General features: G+C 28.8%; 4 protein-coding genes across 4 annotated transcripts in view; 3 read left to right on the forward strand and 1 right to left on the reverse strand.

Annotated features, from left to right (window-relative positions):
- Window positions 1-7: 7 nt before the first annotated feature.
- Window positions 8-2,529, forward strand: LOC119668271 (ubiquitin carboxyl-terminal hydrolase nonstop-like). Its single transcript, XM_038077723.1, has 3 exons — window positions 8-1,021; window positions 1,131-1,921; window positions 1,985-2,529. The coding sequence occupies exons 1-3, from the start codon at window positions 1,001-1,003 to the stop codon at window positions 2,025-2,027; spliced, it is 855 nt and encodes a 284-aa protein (XP_037933651.1). The 5' UTR covers window positions 8-1,000; the 3' UTR covers window positions 2,028-2,529.
- Window positions 2,530-9,202: 6,673 nt separating this feature from the next.
- On the reverse strand, window positions 9,203-9,702 carry LOC119672697 (protein dpy-30 homolog). Its single transcript, XM_038083814.1, has 2 exons — window positions 9,566-9,702; window positions 9,203-9,509 (listed from the first exon to the last, which is right to left on the reverse strand). The coding sequence occupies exons 1-2, from the start codon at window positions 9,588-9,590 to the stop codon at window positions 9,271-9,273; spliced, it is 264 nt and encodes an 87-aa protein (XP_037939742.1). The 5' UTR covers window positions 9,591-9,702; the 3' UTR covers window positions 9,203-9,270.
- Window positions 9,703-11,612: 1,910 nt separating this feature from the next.
- Window positions 11,613-14,571, forward strand: LOC119672290. Its single transcript, XM_038083304.1, has 3 exons — window positions 11,613-12,007; window positions 14,207-14,360; window positions 14,425-14,571. The coding sequence occupies exons 1-2, from the start codon at window positions 11,774-11,776 to the stop codon at window positions 14,309-14,311; spliced, it is 339 nt and encodes a 112-aa protein (XP_037939232.1). The 5' UTR covers window positions 11,613-11,773; the 3' UTR covers window positions 14,312-14,360; window positions 14,425-14,571.
- Window positions 14,572-16,368: 1,797 nt separating this feature from the next.
- LOC119681941 (echinoderm microtubule-associated protein-like CG42247) overlaps window positions 16,369-20,303 on the forward strand; it is a 12,549-nt gene continuing 8,614 nt past the window's right edge. The window contains exon 1 of the mRNA XM_038095256.1: window positions 16,369-16,427. Within this exon, the coding sequence (XP_037951184.1) occupies window positions 16,369-16,427 (59 nt within the window). The remainder of the gene's footprint in view (window positions 16,428-20,303) is intronic.

A 20,303-nucleotide genomic window follows, 5' to 3' on the forward strand; every position in this document is an offset into this window, starting at 1 on the left:
ACTTCTTAGTAAATGGACATCAATTCCAAAGTGTGTGAAGATTATTGAGTCGGCCAAAATTTTGCACTCGTTATAATTCATATCAATTATACTTACTTTATAATGAAGATTCTAAGGAAACACTTAGTCCTACTGGTGTATTGTGTTACTCTATAAAACTTTACGGTTTAAAACCAGAGGGAAAATTTAATAAAATTTAAAATATTCTTTAAGCATATATATTGTAGGTAATTGAAATTTTTTGGGAAGCAAGACGAATATTATTAACAGTAGCAGCTCAAGTAACTACAGAACATACAACTCTTCAATTGATGTCGTTTGTATTGGAATGACAAAAACAATAACAACAACAATAATCTTTTTGCAATTCATTGAACCTATACAAAATCTATACATTTTGAACAAAAAATCAATATTTAAAGAAGAAAACTGTGTCATTCCATCAAGAGAATACATGGGTGTACAATAAGGTAATCATCACGCTAAAATTTCATTTACTCAGCAAAAGATTTCTCCTTGATGCAGATTAAGTATTCTCTAGATTAAGCTTCCGTTTTCAAATAAATAAAGTAAAATAAAACAAACATTACATATATAATTTTCTGCAATAAATACCGAACACACAAAATCCTACAGACAACAACATATTCTTTAACTTTTGCTCACCAAGTCTTCGAAAAATTTCACTTCAAATCCGGATATTCGAAGACTCCGAATTTACAAAAAATCCATTTTTTTTTCAACTCCGAAGACTTCGTTTACTATCCCATTAATCGAATTTTCCGTATAGTTTGTAAAACCGAATACGTACAACACTAGTATATCTCAATCCTACGTGAGGCATACTACAAAAGAGGTTGGGGTAGCTGAAAACAGATTGTCACTCCAACCTAAGCTGATCTATGTCTATCTGTATACTTTTTCTTTGTGCTTAAAACTCCAGTTTCTGGAGCTTTGTCACTGTCACGACTTCATAACCATGTAATGGTTATGTCTACAAATGTATATCAAATGTAGAGGAGTAAGTAGCTATGCCATTTTGTAGATTATACATATATACTATATAGTTTTTGTAAAAATTTTAATATACACATACATATAAATATATATCATGTTTTTATACCACACAGGAATTTTATTCAGGTGTACGATCTCCGCTAAAGCTGCACCGTTTGTTACATTTAATATGGAATCATGCTAAACATTTAGCAGGCTATGAACAACAAGACGCACATGAATTCCTTATAACAACACTCGATGTATTGCATCGGCACTGTGTTAAGGCAATGAATGAAAATGAGAGTGTCAACAAATTACCGCCAATCGCTAAAATCAACTGTCCAACACAATGTAGTTGCATTATTGATCAAATATTTACTGGCATGTTGCAAAGTGATGTAGTCTGTCAAGTGTGCAAGGGTGTTTCCACGACAATTGATCCCTTTTGGGATATATCACTTGATTTGGGTGAAGCCGAACATGGCGGAGCCTCGCCGAAAACACTTATCGAATGCTTAGAACGATACACACGAGCCGAGCATTTAGGTTCTAAGCAGAAAATTAACTGTTCCACGTGCAATTCCTATCAGGAATCAACAAAGCAACTCAGTTTACGTACGTTACCCGTTGTTGCTAGTTTTCATTTGAAACGCTTCAAGTATTCGAAAGATAAGAAAATAGATAAGAAAATATCGAATTTTATATCATTTCCTGTGGAATTCGATATGACTCCTTTTATGTCAGAGAAAGACAAGGTTTATGGTGATTTTCGCTATTCATTATATGCAGTTGTGAATCATTATGGCACAATTGGTAGTGGTCATTATACAGCTTACGTACGGCATCACAGGGATATTTGGGTTAAGTGCGATGATCATACAATTACATTGGCTACTTTGAATCAAGTATTAGATAGTGAGGGGTACGTATTTTACTTTTACATTAACTATTTTTATTGTTCTTTAATGGTTCTTTTTCCTTACAGATACTTGCTCTTTTATCATAAAAATATATTGGAGTATGAATAGAACGCGGTATTAGCCAGGGCGTCACTATCAAGAGAGATATGACATTGAAGACGTCATAACGCCAGTACTATAATGCAGTATATATACTGACAAAATAAATAAATGCATTACATATATACTATATACATATAGTTTTGCAGTCCCTCCTTTCATCATTTACGTCGTGGAGTTCTACATAAATATAATTGTTAGTTTACTTGTGTGTTGTGTGTTAAACATTTTACTTACACTTAAAACAATTTTGCGACTGCTCCTACAGAGATTTGAAGAGAGACAGACTGCATTTTAGTATATAATTATGTCAGTTACTATTTAAAATTTTTCATATTATATGGAACTTCTCTAAAAGACTTAGTTCCAAAGCTGTTTTCTTTATGTTAACAACTACTGAAAAAAAAAACATATATAAACGACATGACAAATATTTTCTAATGCTAATGAGATTTATTCTAACAATGTAAATTTATAGTTTTCGTTATACTGCCTCTTACTTATTTAAAGCAAAAAATATTTAAAAAAAAACTATTTTTCGTATAATAGAATAATTAATTTAATTATTAGGTTAATTAATTTATTTTTTTAACTATAACTTTATATATATATATTTTAGTATGTACAAATTTCATTCTGTTCATTCTTAGTACTGTCCAAAAGCTAAATTTTATATATAAAAGTAGTATTTAATATTAAAAATTATACGTATTGAAATGTTTGAATTATTGTAATTAATTGTGAAGACAACAAAAAAGAATGTATTACATATGTGTTATATATACATATATAATTATGTGCAACAAAAAAAAAAAAAAAAATAAATAAAGGGACTTAAGGAGTCGCATAATGAATATTCCGAATAATAATAAAATACATAATTAACAAAAAAAAAAAAAATAAATGTTTTAATTGTAATTTAATTAATCAATAAATTTATAATAAATTTATAATAAATATAAATGTTGTAAATCTAAAATATTGTTAGTGGCATTTAAGGTTTTTTTGTGTTTATACTGTACTGTAATATTTGTAAATTATAGTAAGGTTTAGTTAAAATCTAGTCTGATTAGTTATTTGCTAAATGATATATATTATATGTAATTGATATTAAGATATTAAAAAGCAAAATGTTTTTATCAGAAGGCATCTTTGTACTTTTATGAATTAAATATCTCTAGATGTATGTGAAACAATGTATTTATGTATGTCCGAGTTTCTTAATAAATAATCCAAATATTTGGTGTTATTCAATGGAGTTTATTTTGATACTATAGTTGCATAGATATATATATATATACTTATTTGTATGTGTCAGAAGAACTTTTAATGTTTTAATTTAATGTTTAAAAATTTTAATGTTAAACGAAAACATTTGTCTTTACCGAGTGGTGTTAAAATCGGAAAATACCGATTAAGTAACATTGAAAAAAATTTATTATTAAAAACAAAATTTTTTTTTAAATATATTAGAGAATCGCTGATACTTCAAAAGCAATTCTTAAGTCAAGATAAAGTGTTAATCACTATTATATCAATTATTTTGGCCCGTTTTTTTCGATCGACTTTGAAGAAACTTACTTGGTTTTTTGTTACCAGAACTTCCAAGAAAAGAGTAAAACAATTGCCTTGAAACGTAGCTCCCATCGCTGTTAGTAATAATCACAACCATAGGAGAAATAATTTCATAGGTAAGCGAATTTTAAATATCCAAATAATATCCAAAAAGTTAGTTCAATGTTTTGGATATATTATTTGAAGCCAAAAATAAAATAAAAGTTTTTACTTCTTTAAAGATTTAAGAAATATTTATTTTCAACTATCCAATATGAAATAAGATATAATAATTTGGGGTTTGATTATAATTAACTTGAGGTTCTGATGACATATATCAACATAATAATTACATTAAACATTTTTATTTTATAAGGACTTAGGTGGATACTATAGAGTATTTCGTCTGTAATTATATTTAACTTCTATTTTTAAATATCGATGTGATACTATAGCTGTAAGATAAAATATATATGTTAAGTTTTATCCAGACATGAGGTTCTGACTATATTAAAAAAGCCGACGTAAGTAAGAGTCGCTTTAAGAGAATTATGACATAGGCTATATCATATAGCAGAATGTAAATGAAATAACATTTAGGAAAGTGAAAGAAAATTCAATTGAGTTATAATCCAAGTTCTGGAATCTAGCGCTATGGTTTTAACCTTATTTGCTTTAATATTGTACTATTCATATATATCCAGTTGTTGGCGAAAAAATGAAATTAACGCGAAAAAATTTTCGTGCGATGATTTATTACGATATTCGACTTGTATTATCAAGACAAGAGTGCATTGATGAATTTACTTCCACATTTGGCGATGAAGTTCTATCCTTTGCCACTGTGAAACGCTGGTACAATGATTTTAATCGTCGCCGGAGTTCGTTTACTGAGAAAATTTGTGAAGGTCGACCAAAATCAGTTAACATCGGTTGTGCCAGAAAACATTGATGCTGTGGAAAAACTGATAGTAAAAGATCGTCATATGACATACTGTGAGATTGCACGATTATTTAGAAGTGAGAAAGGCCAACGTTTGTTCTCGTTGGATCCCCTATGATTTGACGAAATCTCAAAAAGATGCTCTTTTCGATTTGTGCACATAAATGCTCAGGAAGTACAATAACGGTGTCTAGCAAGAACCCTAGTATAGAAAAGTTAAGAATAAATAAATCCTGCCGAATTTGGATAATGTAATAGATTTTTCGTCTTCACCGAGGAACAGAACTATCAAGAAAGTATTTTCCTAAGAACTTATATCATCTGCACGCCGATGCCGGGTACTCATAGAGAAAATATGCTATAAAAGACGTATATAAGATCATAATAGGTGACGAATTATGGATATATGTGTATGAGCCGGAACGCAAACGGCAGCCGACTTTATGGTCAAACCGAACAACAATAGTTGTTCGCGCTCACAGTGCTTCGAAAGAAATGGTCGCTCGTTTTGTCGGGAAAACTGGTCATGTGGCTACTCAAGGTAGCGAGGCGTCAGCTTTTTGGCAAGGTGTTCACAATTTAATCAAAACAGAATTCCAACTATAACGTATTCCCCCTACTTCTAAGTTTTGTCCTTTCCACAAGCAAATAGCGTACAAGACCAATAAAACAATTTATTTAAATGTTCGCAGCCTGTGATCCACTGGTTTTTATTTACCATAAAGCTATAGCTGTAGGAAAACGACGACTTACCATAGATTTCGACATTTTTACAACAGGTATCAAATTCTTCATATCTGGAGTTGGTTTATTCATTTTATGAATTAAAATCTTTTTTTCAGAAGATCGTTTAAAAAAAGATATTTGAATCAAATCTTTAATCACACATTAATTCATTTCTAAATATTATTTTTCACTTCAAATTTCTTTAATTTTTTTCTTTACTTTTACCATTTGCTAGTATTAAATTGCAATAATGACTTTGTTATTGATTTATTTCCAACCTCTATATAAGAGTAAGAAACTCTCATGCATTCATTTACTCTTTTACTTTGTATTTACAATGCCCGGTTCAGTTTTCATACTGAACCATTTCCCCATATAAAACAGCAACCGTGACTTTGATTGTATTTGCACGCTTTGTATAAACTTTTGGTTCAGTTTAGTGGAATGATCCTCTCGTCAAATGTAAAGCGATTTTCGCTCAGTCATTTCTTTTCTCTTTTGTATTTACTTTGCATAACATTGGAAGTGCACTTTTTTTATTGAACTGCTTGCACGCATTAATTTAAGAGTTAAGATTATTTTACGTACATATATTTGTTTGTATGTTTTGTGTTGTGTATTCAATATTGAACATAGTCCCAATGTGAATGTTATTTCATTTGCATGCTTTGTAAGCAACGCGGTGCAGTTTTAATTTTGAACTTTAGTATATTTTAAGAGGAATGTGTTTTCTCTTTTATTAATTGTAAGTAATGTTGGGTGTAACTAACACATGTGTGATTTTGTTTGTATTCTACGTTTTGTGTTTATGTTAATCTGTTTGGAAAAGCTATTATAAAAAATGTTAAGTAGCAATATAGCGAGATTATTTACCTAATAAAAAAAAATCTAAAAAGGAAGCTTTGTTAAGGTGTTCAGTGAACACTCTGAACCATTCGACGCCTCGCCTCTGTGGCTACTATACCATTACAGGAACGTAAAAGAGTCAATTTCGAATGGTACACAACCATTTATTTACTGCAAGTCTTCAGTGAAATACAGAAAACAAACAAGCGCCGTCGGATCATTGTCCATCAAGACAATGCGAGTGCTCACACATCTCGTCTAACAACCGACTATTTGAACATTCAGCAAATCGAATTAATGGCTCATTCGCCGTACAGTCCTGATTTGATCGTACAGCCAAATGAATTCTTCTTGATACCGAACATAAGAATAAATTGCGTGAGCAAGAAGTAGAAGAAGCCCTTGAAATATCAATTGAGAATCAAACCAATGCGTTCATTTTCAAACTTACTGTTCTTCATAATTGTTTAAAGACAATGATTTTATTAAATAAATTAATTTTAAATAAATTAAATTGACCTCTTATGTATTATTAATATGTTAGTGTTACAAAAAAAACAAGTCTCAAATATTGGATCAAATCATCGTCTTCTGGTCGGAAAACTTAAAATCATCGTCAAAACAAAACTTATAAAACCATATTCGTTATTACACTGGTTACTAGTCCCTGTTTGCAAGTTGTTGATGGTTTCGGGTGTGCGACCGATTTTGTGTGAAACATGAGGCCAATCTATAGATATAAACAAGGGTTGGGATGCCCAATATTTTAATTAATAATTAATTAATAATAGAACACTTTCAATAATAAAGAAAGTATGATTGGAAGATAAGAAAAGAAAAACATTTACTTTACTATTGTTAAAATTTTGATGTAAGTTAGCAACACTTTTAATTTGTGGGAATTTGTTGGTATGGAATTGACTTCAAATCATAAGGTTTTAGATGTAGCAGTTTTAGAACAGTGATGCAATAGCAAATTATATAGTAAAACCTATTAGACCTATTTTTTTCAGTATATATGGTAATTTTTTGTAGTTCACTGGCTATTCTTAATTAAAAGCATTGCTTCCGTTAAGGGCTTAATACATATTAGGCAAATACAATACGATCTACTTCTACTAATAAACGAAACTGACAGAATATAGCAAATATAGATATATATTATAACCGCTATAATAGAAAGTATGGATAAACGCTTAAAATAAAATAGGAACTTTAAGTCAATTTATATTTAGATTTTTAAAGATGAAAGAGCTAACCATATAGGTAGACAATATAAACACTATTAAAAATATTAAGCAAAAAAAATCAACTGCAAGTTAATACTATATAGTGATCTTGACAAATATACTGAAGGAGCTATACAAGATGGAAAAGAGGAATACTTCGAAAAAAGCGAAAGAAAAATAAATAGATAATTAAATAAATAGATAATGATTTAATACCAAAGAATCTTTTAAATACACAAAGAGCAGGGAGTCTAGAGATAGTTCAATAAAAGATCAGAGGGAGCAAGAGAGATATATATCAGAATCGGAGAGAGAGAGAGAGAAAGAAAGATATCAGAATCAGAGAGCGAAAGAATGAGAGAAAGAAAGATATTAGAATCAGAGGGAGATAGAGAGAGACAGAGAAAGATATCAGAATCAGAGAGAGAGAAACAGATCAGAATCAAATAGTCTAATTAATTATTAAAAATCTCAGATATTTTCTTTAAAATCGACTGTGTAATAACAGTGAAATAACATATGAAAGAAATGAGTAAATTTACCGATCACCTCTTAGTCAAAACAGATAAAAAATTGGCACTAATGTGTTCTGATTAAAGTTTCTAAATAAAAGTTGTATGACAAAATGTATTACGGTTTGATGATTTTTTTTTAAATATGAAAATATTTATGAAAATTATTGCTTGAATTATCTCTATTTCGTCTTGGTCTTATACGATGCAATCGCCGATGTGTATACTCACATTGGATTATAAAAAAATTCTTGAATTAAAAACTTTTGAACCGTGTTTAATACTTCTAAACAAGACAACATAAACAAATCTCTGTGGACTATAACAACAACAATAGTAAGAGAAAATTATAATGATTTTAGATCTAGAATTCTGTGATAGAGTAATGTTAAAGCTGTTTTGTTACAATGTCTGGTTGGAATCAAGGGTGTCCGTTAATTCTTTTATTTTTCCAAGTGTCAATTATATAAAACGTATAAAAAAAATATATGTATATATGTTATATCGTGGTATGAACTGAAACACGTAGGACTCGCTATTCGTGGTAACTGTCTATACTACGGGGAAGATATATATCACTGATCTAGAATAACTTATTTGAATACTTTGATGGTTATTGATGCTGTAGTAAAATCTGCATTTATAAATATATTAAAATCCATTAAACCATTGATTTTTCCAGTTAGTTCACTGTCAGTATTGCTTTATGAATGTGAAACGTAACTCATAGTTGTAATAATGCCAATTAAACTGTGAATACTTATCCCAAGATTTCTTCTAAAAATTCTTAAAATATTTTGACCAAACATAATATTGATCGATCTGCATTGAATTTAAACAAACTTGCGGATATCAACATGGAAAGAAAGTCTAGTTGAATTGATTACATACTATGATAAGAACAGTATAAATTATGTATAGAAGTCTAGATTTGTAATCTGTAATATAGGAAGATTACGTGGCAATATCTTCAACAAATGGAATACCCAACTATATTGGTGAATTATTGCACAGAAGAGAAATCTTCAGCATGTAGTACAATAGATTTTATAGTTCGCGGTATATAATTATCTCTTCTGCTTATAGACTATTTAATATCTAGTTTCTATTTTGAATAATTTATTCTAATTAATACGCAATTTATTTAAAAATCAAGGATTTTATAATTATTTTACTTAGTGATGCGTTAAAATATCTCTATCTTTTTAGTAAATAGTTTTAATTTCTCTAATATTCCGTCGCTAATAATGGAGAGTTTTGCATTTAAAAAGTAAAGTGGGAGTTATTAGCATAAATGAGGTAAAAAATATTAATTATTATCTATTTCATACTTTCAAATTAAGCTTTAAATAAAAGCATATTTATTTTAAATGTTCAAAAGATAAGCTTTATTATATGTAATATACAATATTTTAACCATTATTTATTGCAATTACTCAGCTTTATTTAGCTTCAGAGGATTCCTTAGCTGGAGGTCGATTTTTTACCAAAAAATCAGCCAAAAACCCAATTGGATCTGCTGGACGTACACGTGAAACAGTCTGCAAACCCTTCAATAAAACAGGTGCGACAGTTTGATCCAAGTATTGGCGTGTAGGTAACTTATTTACATCAGTTGGTCTTCTGGACTGTTGTTGAGCTGCGGCGCTTGTTGAAGGCCCGTCGTCAAATTTTTCCACCACTTTAAATATTTAAAACATTTTATAAAATAATTACTAAAGAATTCTATAATATTACCCCTGGCCTTTCCTTTGCCTTTCATATTATTGCGATATTATTGACCTTATCGATATAAAAACAGTAATTAAAAAGAGAATGTGTTTTAATTTTCTTGATATGAAAACCGTTTTTTTTCTAAGAAAGATGCAAATACAAAGCCGGCAATAATTAACGGATTTAATGAGTATATGAAAATCAGATGTTGCCATATTTGAAAAAAAATATTGCATAGAAATAAACATTATTAAAACATGTTACGATGTAAACTTATTTCACATGTGTCAATAATTTTCGGCGAAGAACAATTTAAATGTTTACACTTCAACTTTTAGAGCTTAGTGAAAAAGCGGAAAAAGGAGAAACCAAATTTACCAATTGATGTGATTTGCCGCTCTATTTTCCGTTTGATTAAAGTTAAACTTCTTAAAGCATATATGAAAAATATGTGTAAAGCTTTCGAATATTTGTTTGTAGAGTTATTTTTTTTTTAAATTGTTTCTTAATTCTCATTTTATTTTTTTTTAGCTTTTATCAAAACTTGTACCCATAATATGTCGTAACAGACCTTTTCGAGACAACACTTATTAAGCCGATCGATTTAAAAGATTAGTTAGTCTTTAATCTGACGTATTTGCATTAGTTTTATATAGCACAAATGATTAAATTCAATAAGTTAACCGAGATAACCCAAAAATGCGATGGTCTGAATATAATATTGATAGATAAATTATTAATTGTAATTTCTTGGCATTCTTATAAATTCGTTTAATATCCTTATAATGTCCCGTTGTTTTAAGGCTCTTAAAATTGATTTTAAGGTCTTTCTTTTGCTATAAAAATAAAACATTTTGTATGTTTACTCTATCCATTTTTAAAATGTTTAAAATCAACATTTTTGTTTATCGCTTAACAGCTGACTGATTGACATCTACCTTAAAAGTGCTTTTAATTCTTGTGCGTAAACGCTCTAAAAATTAATTTAAAAATTTGTTTTAAAAGTGATTTTAAGACTCGCGTAAACGTAGTTTATGATTATCAAATGTTTGTGCAATTTAAACTAAGTGTCTTAGTTAAAGCAATTACATCACAACGCTGGAAAAATACTGTTGGCGTCAGTATCATTTTTAAATTCTTTTATAATTACAATTCTGCATTAAACGTTGTTTTTTTTTTTTTTAAAAAAATGCTTAATTTCAATTAACAATGCTTATTAATATTGTATTTACACTTTCAATCATTAAACCTCATTGGCACATATGTATGTTGTTATGAATGGAATTTGAATAAATAATGTACTTATTAATGCACATTTTTCGAGTTAATTGCAATAATGTAAACATACTGTTAAAGAACTATCAGGATTATACAATCAGATTATCAGGAGCAGGATTATTATTGTGTTATATTGCGCTAATTAGTTACTTATGTTAAAAATAAAGTTTAAACATTTGTTATTTTATTTTTATTTATTTAAATATTTCGACGTTAACCTAAAGGCGTTTTCATGACACGTTTGACTAACATATATTAATAAAGACATATTAATAACATTGATCAGCAGTTGCTTCATTAATAATTTGTTTATTTTATGTTTAAATTTAGTTGACTGTATCGTATTTACAAAATTCAGTGTTATGACTGATTCTATGGAATATTTCACTGTTGTTCATGATCTTTTGTAACTTAATGCAAAAAGATAATAACGAATTAATGTAAGAAAAAATAAAGAATAAAGAAAAAGTTTACAATTCTGACAAAAATTAGGTTTTCCATAAACTTCAAAGAACATTTTCTAAAAAAAATTATAACTTTCAAACCTTGAAGAGAACAGAAACATATGATAGTAAGTTTACACTGCATGTAACAAGGAATAGATTTAAAAAAAAAAGTGCAATAATTTGTGATCAACACAACTACAACATAATTATTATTTATATTAAATAAAATATATATTTAATCATGTATTCATTGAATTAATTAGATGAATATTATTACAAAATAAAACAAAATAAAACAAAATAAAATTCAGTTATCTAAATAAATAAAATATATATCATAGCAATTCTGAAACAAATAATGAAATAATCTTTTTCATTTTTTTGAACGCTGCACAACACTGATGTCTACCGTTAGTTTTTAGATAATTCTATGCTTTATTGGAATTTGAAGAAACAAAGTGAATCAAGTACGCTTATTATACGCTTATAAAATTTGTAAGGAAGTAAAATGTTTCGTCCTAACCTCGCTGGTCCATTTAAATCCAAAAAAAATAAGCGTTCGGCTAAAAAGCCGCCCGCGGTCAATATGGAGGACGTTGAAAACGAATCTGACCCATTTCTTAAAAAAGTTTTTAAAGTGGAGTCGTGTGTTTGCGATCGTCCATCAGTGCATCTGGTGTGCTTAAATTGTGGTACTACCACGTATGGTAGAATTCAAATGCTGTGTCCAAAGCATAGAAATGTAAGTAAAATATGATTAACTACATATAGATATTAATATGTTCTAATTTGTTTCAAAATTTCTTTGTTGTGTTTGTTTGCCCAACAACAAATTTCGACGCAGTTGCGCTTCTTACTATAATTTGCGCAGCTCTCTTTTTCTTTTTGGACATTTATTTGTAACCGAGTTAATTGCTCCGAAGTTCGACAGGTCTCAGCTGTGGTCCTATTTATTTTATATGTACTTTATAGCTTAAATAAATTACACAAAGCGTTTTTCAAAAAGCGGTACTACATATTAAATGTGACGTATGAAGTATTTATGCGTGAAAAAAATATATAATTAACGTAATTTATTTTTCTACACATGTTGTAGATATTTGTGGCGAATGTTTGCATTTAGTTCTGTCAAACTGTAAAACTTAGTTTAGAATATATGTTGTTGTTGCCGGCAAGGATCCTCTTCTGTTGTAACTCGCTGGGACCTGCTTGTGATGTTCCTTTGGGAGATGTTGGGAGGTGTTGAATGGTATTTGTCGGCGTTGGCGATGAGTAGTTCGGGACGTAGATCTGACCGTTCAGCTTTTGTAGTCCCTTTTGTGTGTAGAGATTGAATTTGGTCGTCGAATTTAACGAGTGGCTCTGGGACGTAAAGTCGGCCGCTTTTGAAATATTGAGCTAAAAATAACTGTTGATCCATATATTTGTGTGCATTTCAATTTGCTTCTCTGCTTGTCTAAGTAAATCTAAGCAAATAAAAATTAGTATATAAGGTTTATTAGATTTCTATAAATATTCGTTTTAAATAAACGAATATCTATAAATATTCGTTGGGTTATCAGAAATGATTTCTATCTTTTTTATCTCTTTTATATTTTTTATTTTTTATACAAATTTGATCATCTTATTTGGGTGTTCATAATAATCACTCAAAAATCAACCAACATTTTTTTAATAGTTTTATTGCATTTCATTTAAGTCGGTTCAGATTTAGATATTGGTTCTTATCAGTTCCTGTTGTTGTTGTCATAATTGTAATCTGCTGGGACCTGTAAGCAGATAACATGACAGGATATACAAGACGATTCGATTACATGGGTGGGAAAGTGGATGGGTAGTGGTTAGGGGTTTTATCAGTTTCTAATTACATAGGTGGGAAAGTGGGTGGGTAGTGGTTGGTAGTCTCAGTTTTTAATTTGTATCAGCTATAAAATTAAAAATGGGATGTGAATATAATACCTTCTGATTCTCTATGTTCAACATTCGGATTGTAATCTATTCTATTTTAATTTGACTTAAACAATTAATGAAAGATGAGATCAGACACTCAAACTCTATTAAATTTTACTAAATATATATTGTAAAAAAATTGTGGTTCGCTTTTTTAATGACACATTATTGTTGTTGTAACCAATATGGGATCGATGAGAGTAAAAACTAGAATTGATTACAAGGCATATATGGTACTTGGGACAGAAAACTGTATCCTTGAAGCGATTTGACGGGATAATAGATAGTAGATAATGTAAGAGAAAAAAGAATATGGGTGGAGTATTGAAATTTGCCCAAATGGAGGTAAAAAAAATTTTGTTACTTAAGTTGGACAAAAAATCAGATAAACGATGTCAAAAAGAGTAGTAACTGCAGTTGAGTTACACATTAGGAATGGATGTGGTCCAGTAACAAATTATCAATCTACAGCCCTCACTTGGTACAGATCAGCTCTTACTACATGTAAAAGATGTTTATTATTCCTGGGAATATTAACTAACTTGTTAAAAAATGGTTAGAAGCGTGTGGCGATACAAATACAAAATTTCTTACCATAGAAAGAAGGTGCTTTATCAAATGAGACGCCGTCTTACAATACAATTTAGTTTATTTTAATGACAAAATAGTTTAAAAACTGAAATAGTAAATTGAAATTATGTATCTTTAATGAGATTGGGAACGTTTATCGATATGAATTCTAAATTGCGATACAAACTGTTAAATATTGTGAGTTATGCTTCAGAGAAAAATATGAGGTAATATATATAATATATAATTATTTTTATTACTCTAATACTTATTCCAATATATATTTAAAGTAAAATGGTTTCTTATAAGTATTTGTTTTTATTTACTTTGTTATTACATATATCCATGTATAGTTACTTTAGTTTTTTTCTATGTAAACGTTATAATATATTAATAAATCTTTTATTTATTAATTTTTTAGGTTCAATGGTTAATGGATTTTGGAGCGTGTCCTAAGTGCAATGCGGATAAAAGTCAAATAAAAGAATATAACGCAGCCCGATCTGTGCGCGCAAATAATCCTTAAAACTTTAAAACTTAAAAATAATTAATACACATTTATTCATATACAACAGGTACCTAATATGCTCAGTATTTGCCTTCAAAAAATAATAAATAATATTTTTATTTTATTTATAGTTATTAAAAGGATGCTTTCATTTTAATACATTAATTTAATTTATATTCAAAATATACATCATATTAAGGAATATACTCTTTTTCGTTGAGCTGTTAATCTATATTTAATAAAAATGAGTACGGAAGAAGTCATGTTTATAGTAAATCTATAAATGTCATTAAATTAAAGAATAATTATATGTTAAAAAATATATATTTTATAATTTCATTATAAAAACTTTTTATATCATATAAAACTATCAATATTATATTACATATATATTATGCATATAAATGCTATGTTTAAGAAAACTATTAATAGATAAAATTATATATTAAAATGGTTTTAACTTGTTACTTGTGTTGTCGATTAGCACTTGTTTCAACAATTATCAAAAAACATAAATCCATCACTGAAAAGAAAAAAAATTGCAGAAATGATAAAAAAAACTATATAGAAATTTTGTGTTATTGAAAATTATAACAAAAAGTAATATATAGCTAAAATAATACGTATATATTAATCAAATATACTTTTTACTGATTTCAAGTATTTAACAACAATGTAAAAGCTATAATATGTTAGTGTTATATATTTAATATATTTAAAACGTTTATGAACATGTAAAGAAACATTTTATTTTAAATAAAAACAAAGATCAAATGGCACCATTGCCTACAAAACCTATTTTTTGATTATAGGCTTAAAGTTTTAGCATGTAACGTATTGAGTTCAAATCTGTAACCCGTTTCTCTCCCAGACATCTGAGACTTTAACAATAATGATTAAAATAAAGAAAAAATGAATTTTGTATTTTTGTAGAAAGCTCGCTATAGATAAATATTTTATGTTATATCCCTTTATGTCTGAAAGGGATGTATTTTTAAAATATTATAAAATCATAGTGTACGGAAAAACCGTTCTTAAGAACTGATCTTTTGGAAGGAAAGTAGAAGGATATGGGAAAGGAATCTGCGGCCGTTGTGCTCAAGTGGGCTTTGGCGCACAAAGTCACTACTCCAATCTAAATATATTATGAGGATCAAAGATCTTAATTCAAAATAGGCAGAACGATATTGAATCAATTGTTAGGAGTTTCCAACGTTTAGACTTTCAACGACTATTCCAATAGTATAATGTCTGGTATAAAATTTGAAAATAAATAAGACTGAAAAGCCTTTTAATTTTTAAGTCCGAATCATGTTAATTTTAAGTAAAATTTTAAGTAAAATTAACATGATTTTAAATTCATTTAAGTAATTATAAATTATTGTTACAACTAATTTTTAAAATTTATTAAAATCTTTTTATTAACACTAAGTAATAACTTAAATTCTTTAAAACGTTCGTATTGAGTATTCCATTCCCAATTTTCTTCAATTATCACTTAAAGATAGTTTTTGATAAAACACAATAAAATCTTCGTTACATCCATGAATGAAAAAGCTTATATTCACTATTTAAAGATTTCGTTTTATTATTCAGAATATTTCAATGAATATTGCATTCCTATGTGTACATATAAAATCATCCATTGATAACTTGCAATCACCTTTTGCGCGTATTAAATTTTAAGGATTCTAATTCCTTAAAGCAGTAGAATGGCATGCAATCTTCCACTTAAGCACTATGTGCTCTTTAGGTAAAGTTGTCGGATTAACTTTCAGTAAACTTAAAGTAAAAACAAAAAAAAAATTTTAAAAATAAGTGGCAATAATAGGATTTAATTTGAAAAGATTTGCATACAATAATAGAATCACTTACTTCAGATAAAAAAATAATAATGGAGAATGGAAAGTAACCTGACGCGAGTAATTGAAGTAAACTGCACGAAAGTGAGGTACAGAACAAAACCAATCCTTTTTAAATGTGAGAAGATTTAATCTTGTATTATTAAATTTTTATTTGAATCCTGTTTGTTAAAAATTAAAAATGTTTATATAAATATATAAATAATAGAAATAATGAATTGTATACCATTGAATATTGAAAGCATGGATCCCAATTCACCAATGGATCTGTTGTACATGTTTTTGGTATTAACATTGCCTGTGCTTTTTTAATCCTAGAATATGTTAAAAAAAATGGCAAAAGCATTTTCCAAGTTAAATCAATCCCAGAAAAGTGAAAAGGGCATATGACACAGTTTCGAGGTTTAACGATTTTGTTGTATTAATTTGTCGACGTTTTTCAATACGTGTTTTTATGGAATTGTCGCAATCTCGTTAAAAATATTAAAACAAAAGCATTTTAAAACAATTTTATTCATTTTATTATTTTTCCTTTTGTTGTGATTTCAATGGATATTCCATATAAAGGACAACAATACCATTCAGAAAAATGTAATGGCAAAAAAATGGGTCACCGATTTAATGTACATACACGACTATTAAAAGTAATATATAAAATGGGCTTAAGATTTTAAGAGGGGAATCGACGAAATTTGAACAAATTTTTCCCTATGGTATTATAATGAATTTTTGGTAACAAAAGGTGTTAAATTTTTAATTAAATTTTTTGTTTTAAAAACAATTCAAAAACTATTATTAAACTATAAAAATTATTATAATAAAATATAGAAAATTCAATTACAAAATTTAAAAAATTTAAATATATAATAGCTGTGTTGTTGTGGTGGTGGTGCTTTGAGTTAGTGCGCATTTTACTCTTTTGTGGCTTATCCCTGCCCCACACGAAACTTTAACTATACTAGAATTATTATCATTTATTTATATTTTAACTGATGACGGACCATAGATCAGTATATCTTCCTGTGCATCGTAAGATAGACTTAAGTTTTGTTAGAGCGGGGTTAGGCAAAGTATCGAGTTTTGTGAATAATAGCTGTGAATTCATTCAAGAAATTGTATAAGAGTTCCATCAGTAACATATACGATGTAGTACAAAGAAGTCCATTTTTTTCCTAATAGATGGCTTTATTTATTTGTTTCACACGTTGTGTAAGTCCGATCGTGTGCGCTAGATGGCGTTAGGAAGATAAGATTTCGTACTAAAAAATTTATTATTATTACATTTTTTTATATGTTATTTCAATATATTTATGTAGGTATTCTCAACTCTAATACAATTTTATGTCAATCCAAAATCTTTCTATTATTTCTTTCATTGATTGCAGATTGGAGCAGATTTTAGAGACATACGAGTAGGATTAAATCTACCTAATAATTGAAATATGATAACATTACTGAAATAAGAGCTCATCTCATCCGGCTTGTGGTTTTTCTAGAAATTGACGAAAAATTAGTAGTCACTGATGATTAACTCCATAGATGACTTGGGATATGATTGCACTGTTGCCGTAAAACCTATTTCTCAATAACATATTTTTGAGATTTGTGAACCGATAGTAATCTCTGTGGATATAATCTACTATTTAAAATAAATAACATTAGAAATGCAGATGTGTAGGATTTAGCTGTATATAGAAATTCCATACCTCTCAAGTGAAGTGACTTTTATTAAAGTCTTGGACACGTGACAGTACAATAGAGATGAATAGAATACCGGTGATGCTGAACTCAACGCTTACCTAAAAGAGGTCGTGACATCGGAAAACCTTAAAAATGCCAACAAATTCGTTTTGGCAAATCGTGAAGTGAAGATAAAGTAGATAGCTGATTTCTTAAAAATTTCAGAGAAATGTGATGGCCATAATTTACATGAATATATGTCTATAAGAAAACTCTTTCTAGGTGGGTGCTGCCAAAAACAACAACGTGTACCATGAGAACCTCATGCATAATCTCTACTCTTTTTAGGTTGCGGATTTTTAGTGTAATTAGTTAGATATTCCCAAGTGATTTCCTTTAAGCTATAAAAGACATGATAAGTAATCACTATCACACATAATAATAAACTTTCATTAAAATAGAAATTCCAATTTTTTTTTTATCAAAACGATAGCATTAAATCAGCTCTCATCATATCAATTTATTAAAAAGTCCAAAACCGAAACGAGAAATAAACCAAGTCTAATAAAACTTATTATTGTTGTTGTTCTAACAAAGGAAAAGTCATAAATCCTTTTATGCACCATCACAAAGTTTACGATTATTAAATAACTTCAATTCTTCAGCAAAGCAATAAGCACAAAAATTGTACATTACAAGAATGACTGCATCATTCCATTACTTCGTTTTCTATATAAATATGTACAGATATATATATATATATATTCAGTAGCAATGAGAAGATATATATTGTATCTATGGCCCGTAAGGGCAGGCAGAAACTGCTGCAGCAATAAAGGAATTTGTGCTTTAATCGGAAAAACGCATTTGAGAATAATACGAGTGCACACAGATTGCAAAGGCGGTTCTCCTAGTAAAATTGTAAAACATTCTAGAATGGAAAAATATACAAATATTGTATATATGTATGTACTCGTATGTAAACAAAAAAGTCCAAATATACGCACACAGGAGGAGTACAAATATATCGAAGATTACGTCCATGCAACACAATGAGATAAATTGCAACAAACCAAAAACAGGATGCTGTGGCTGCAATTCGAACATTGTAAAGGCAAGGCATCCCAATAAACAACAATAACAGAAATAACATGGATATTACGAGCATCAGTTCTTAAGGATCAAGTTTTCAATGTGCACAAGAATGGATAGATTTGGAATTTCGTCGGAACTGAATACATCAATATGGTATTGAAAGAACCCAACAATATTCGTTGCAAAGTTATTAATCTCTCAACTAATTGCAAAATGTATAAAATTCTCCGTTTGTAGTTTTATTTCCCACAAAATTTTTAATCTATTCCTCACCAAACTTAAGGTGAGTGGAAAAACATAAATCATGAATAAATGTTCATGCTTTCAATAATCAATCAACCCAAAAAAACCATGAACAAATTTCTACCTCATATATTTTTATCTGGAGTATAAGGTGCTTGCCGTGTGAACATGATATTATACTCTGTTAATATCTTTTGGAACTGTCTTTGTGCCAAAGACTTTTTGTTCTTTTTTTCATCTACATCATTTCAAAAACGCTTTTTTCCGATATTTTAGCATTCGAAATACCGTGTCTTATATATTTGCTCGGTTAACATGAGCTAATCATCACAGAAGTGCTCTAGAATTGTGGAAAGCTTCCGTCTTTAGAATCTGCAAGGGACGATATGTACTACTGCTTTTGGTGCAACTTGATAAACAGTTAAAGCAGTGAAACCAATACCTTCGCTAAATATATATATAAAATTATTTTGAAATGTTAATCGAATGAATCATTATAAGTGGGTTCCGAGGAACCTTTAAGGGATCACAGGAATGGACATTTTAATTTTAGTTGCAGCAAATCAAATACTGACGCAGTATGATTGGTCATATCTTGGTTCCCATGAACCCTTGAGGGATCACAGGATTTTTATGGTGGGTATTTGAACTTTAGTTACAGGAAATCAAATACTGACGTATGTTAGTACGATTGGTGATAAAAAGTGCTTATGGAGTTTCTAGAAGAAACAGTTGATAAAGAGTCGATAATGAATACTTTGTTGATATCATGCTTGACTTAACTTTAAAAGAAGAATATTGCCATACGACATATATGATGGAATCAAATAATGTCAGGATTCAAGAGAAGTTCGTAAGGACACGGTTTTCAGTCTCACTTTCTCTCATGGTAATATATTGCCCCACTTAAAATGATATTTATAGAAGAGAGAATGTACAGCATAATGGTGATGTATTGCGACTAATGAAATATATAGTTCCTGCGATGGTAAAGATTAATCGTTAAAGATTAAGATAATAAATATATAATTATATATTTTTATACATAACACATAAAGATAATAGGATAAAGATAATTAAATTAAATAAAGATTATAATTTATTAATCACATTTATTGTCTTTCTTTATA

Source organism: Teleopsis dalmanni, chromosome 1 (assembly GCF_002237135.1).
Source record: "Teleopsis dalmanni isolate 2A chromosome 1, ASM223713v2, whole genome shotgun sequence".
In the NCBI taxonomy this organism is placed as follows: Eukaryota; Metazoa; Arthropoda; class Insecta; order Diptera; family Diopsidae; genus Teleopsis; species Teleopsis dalmanni.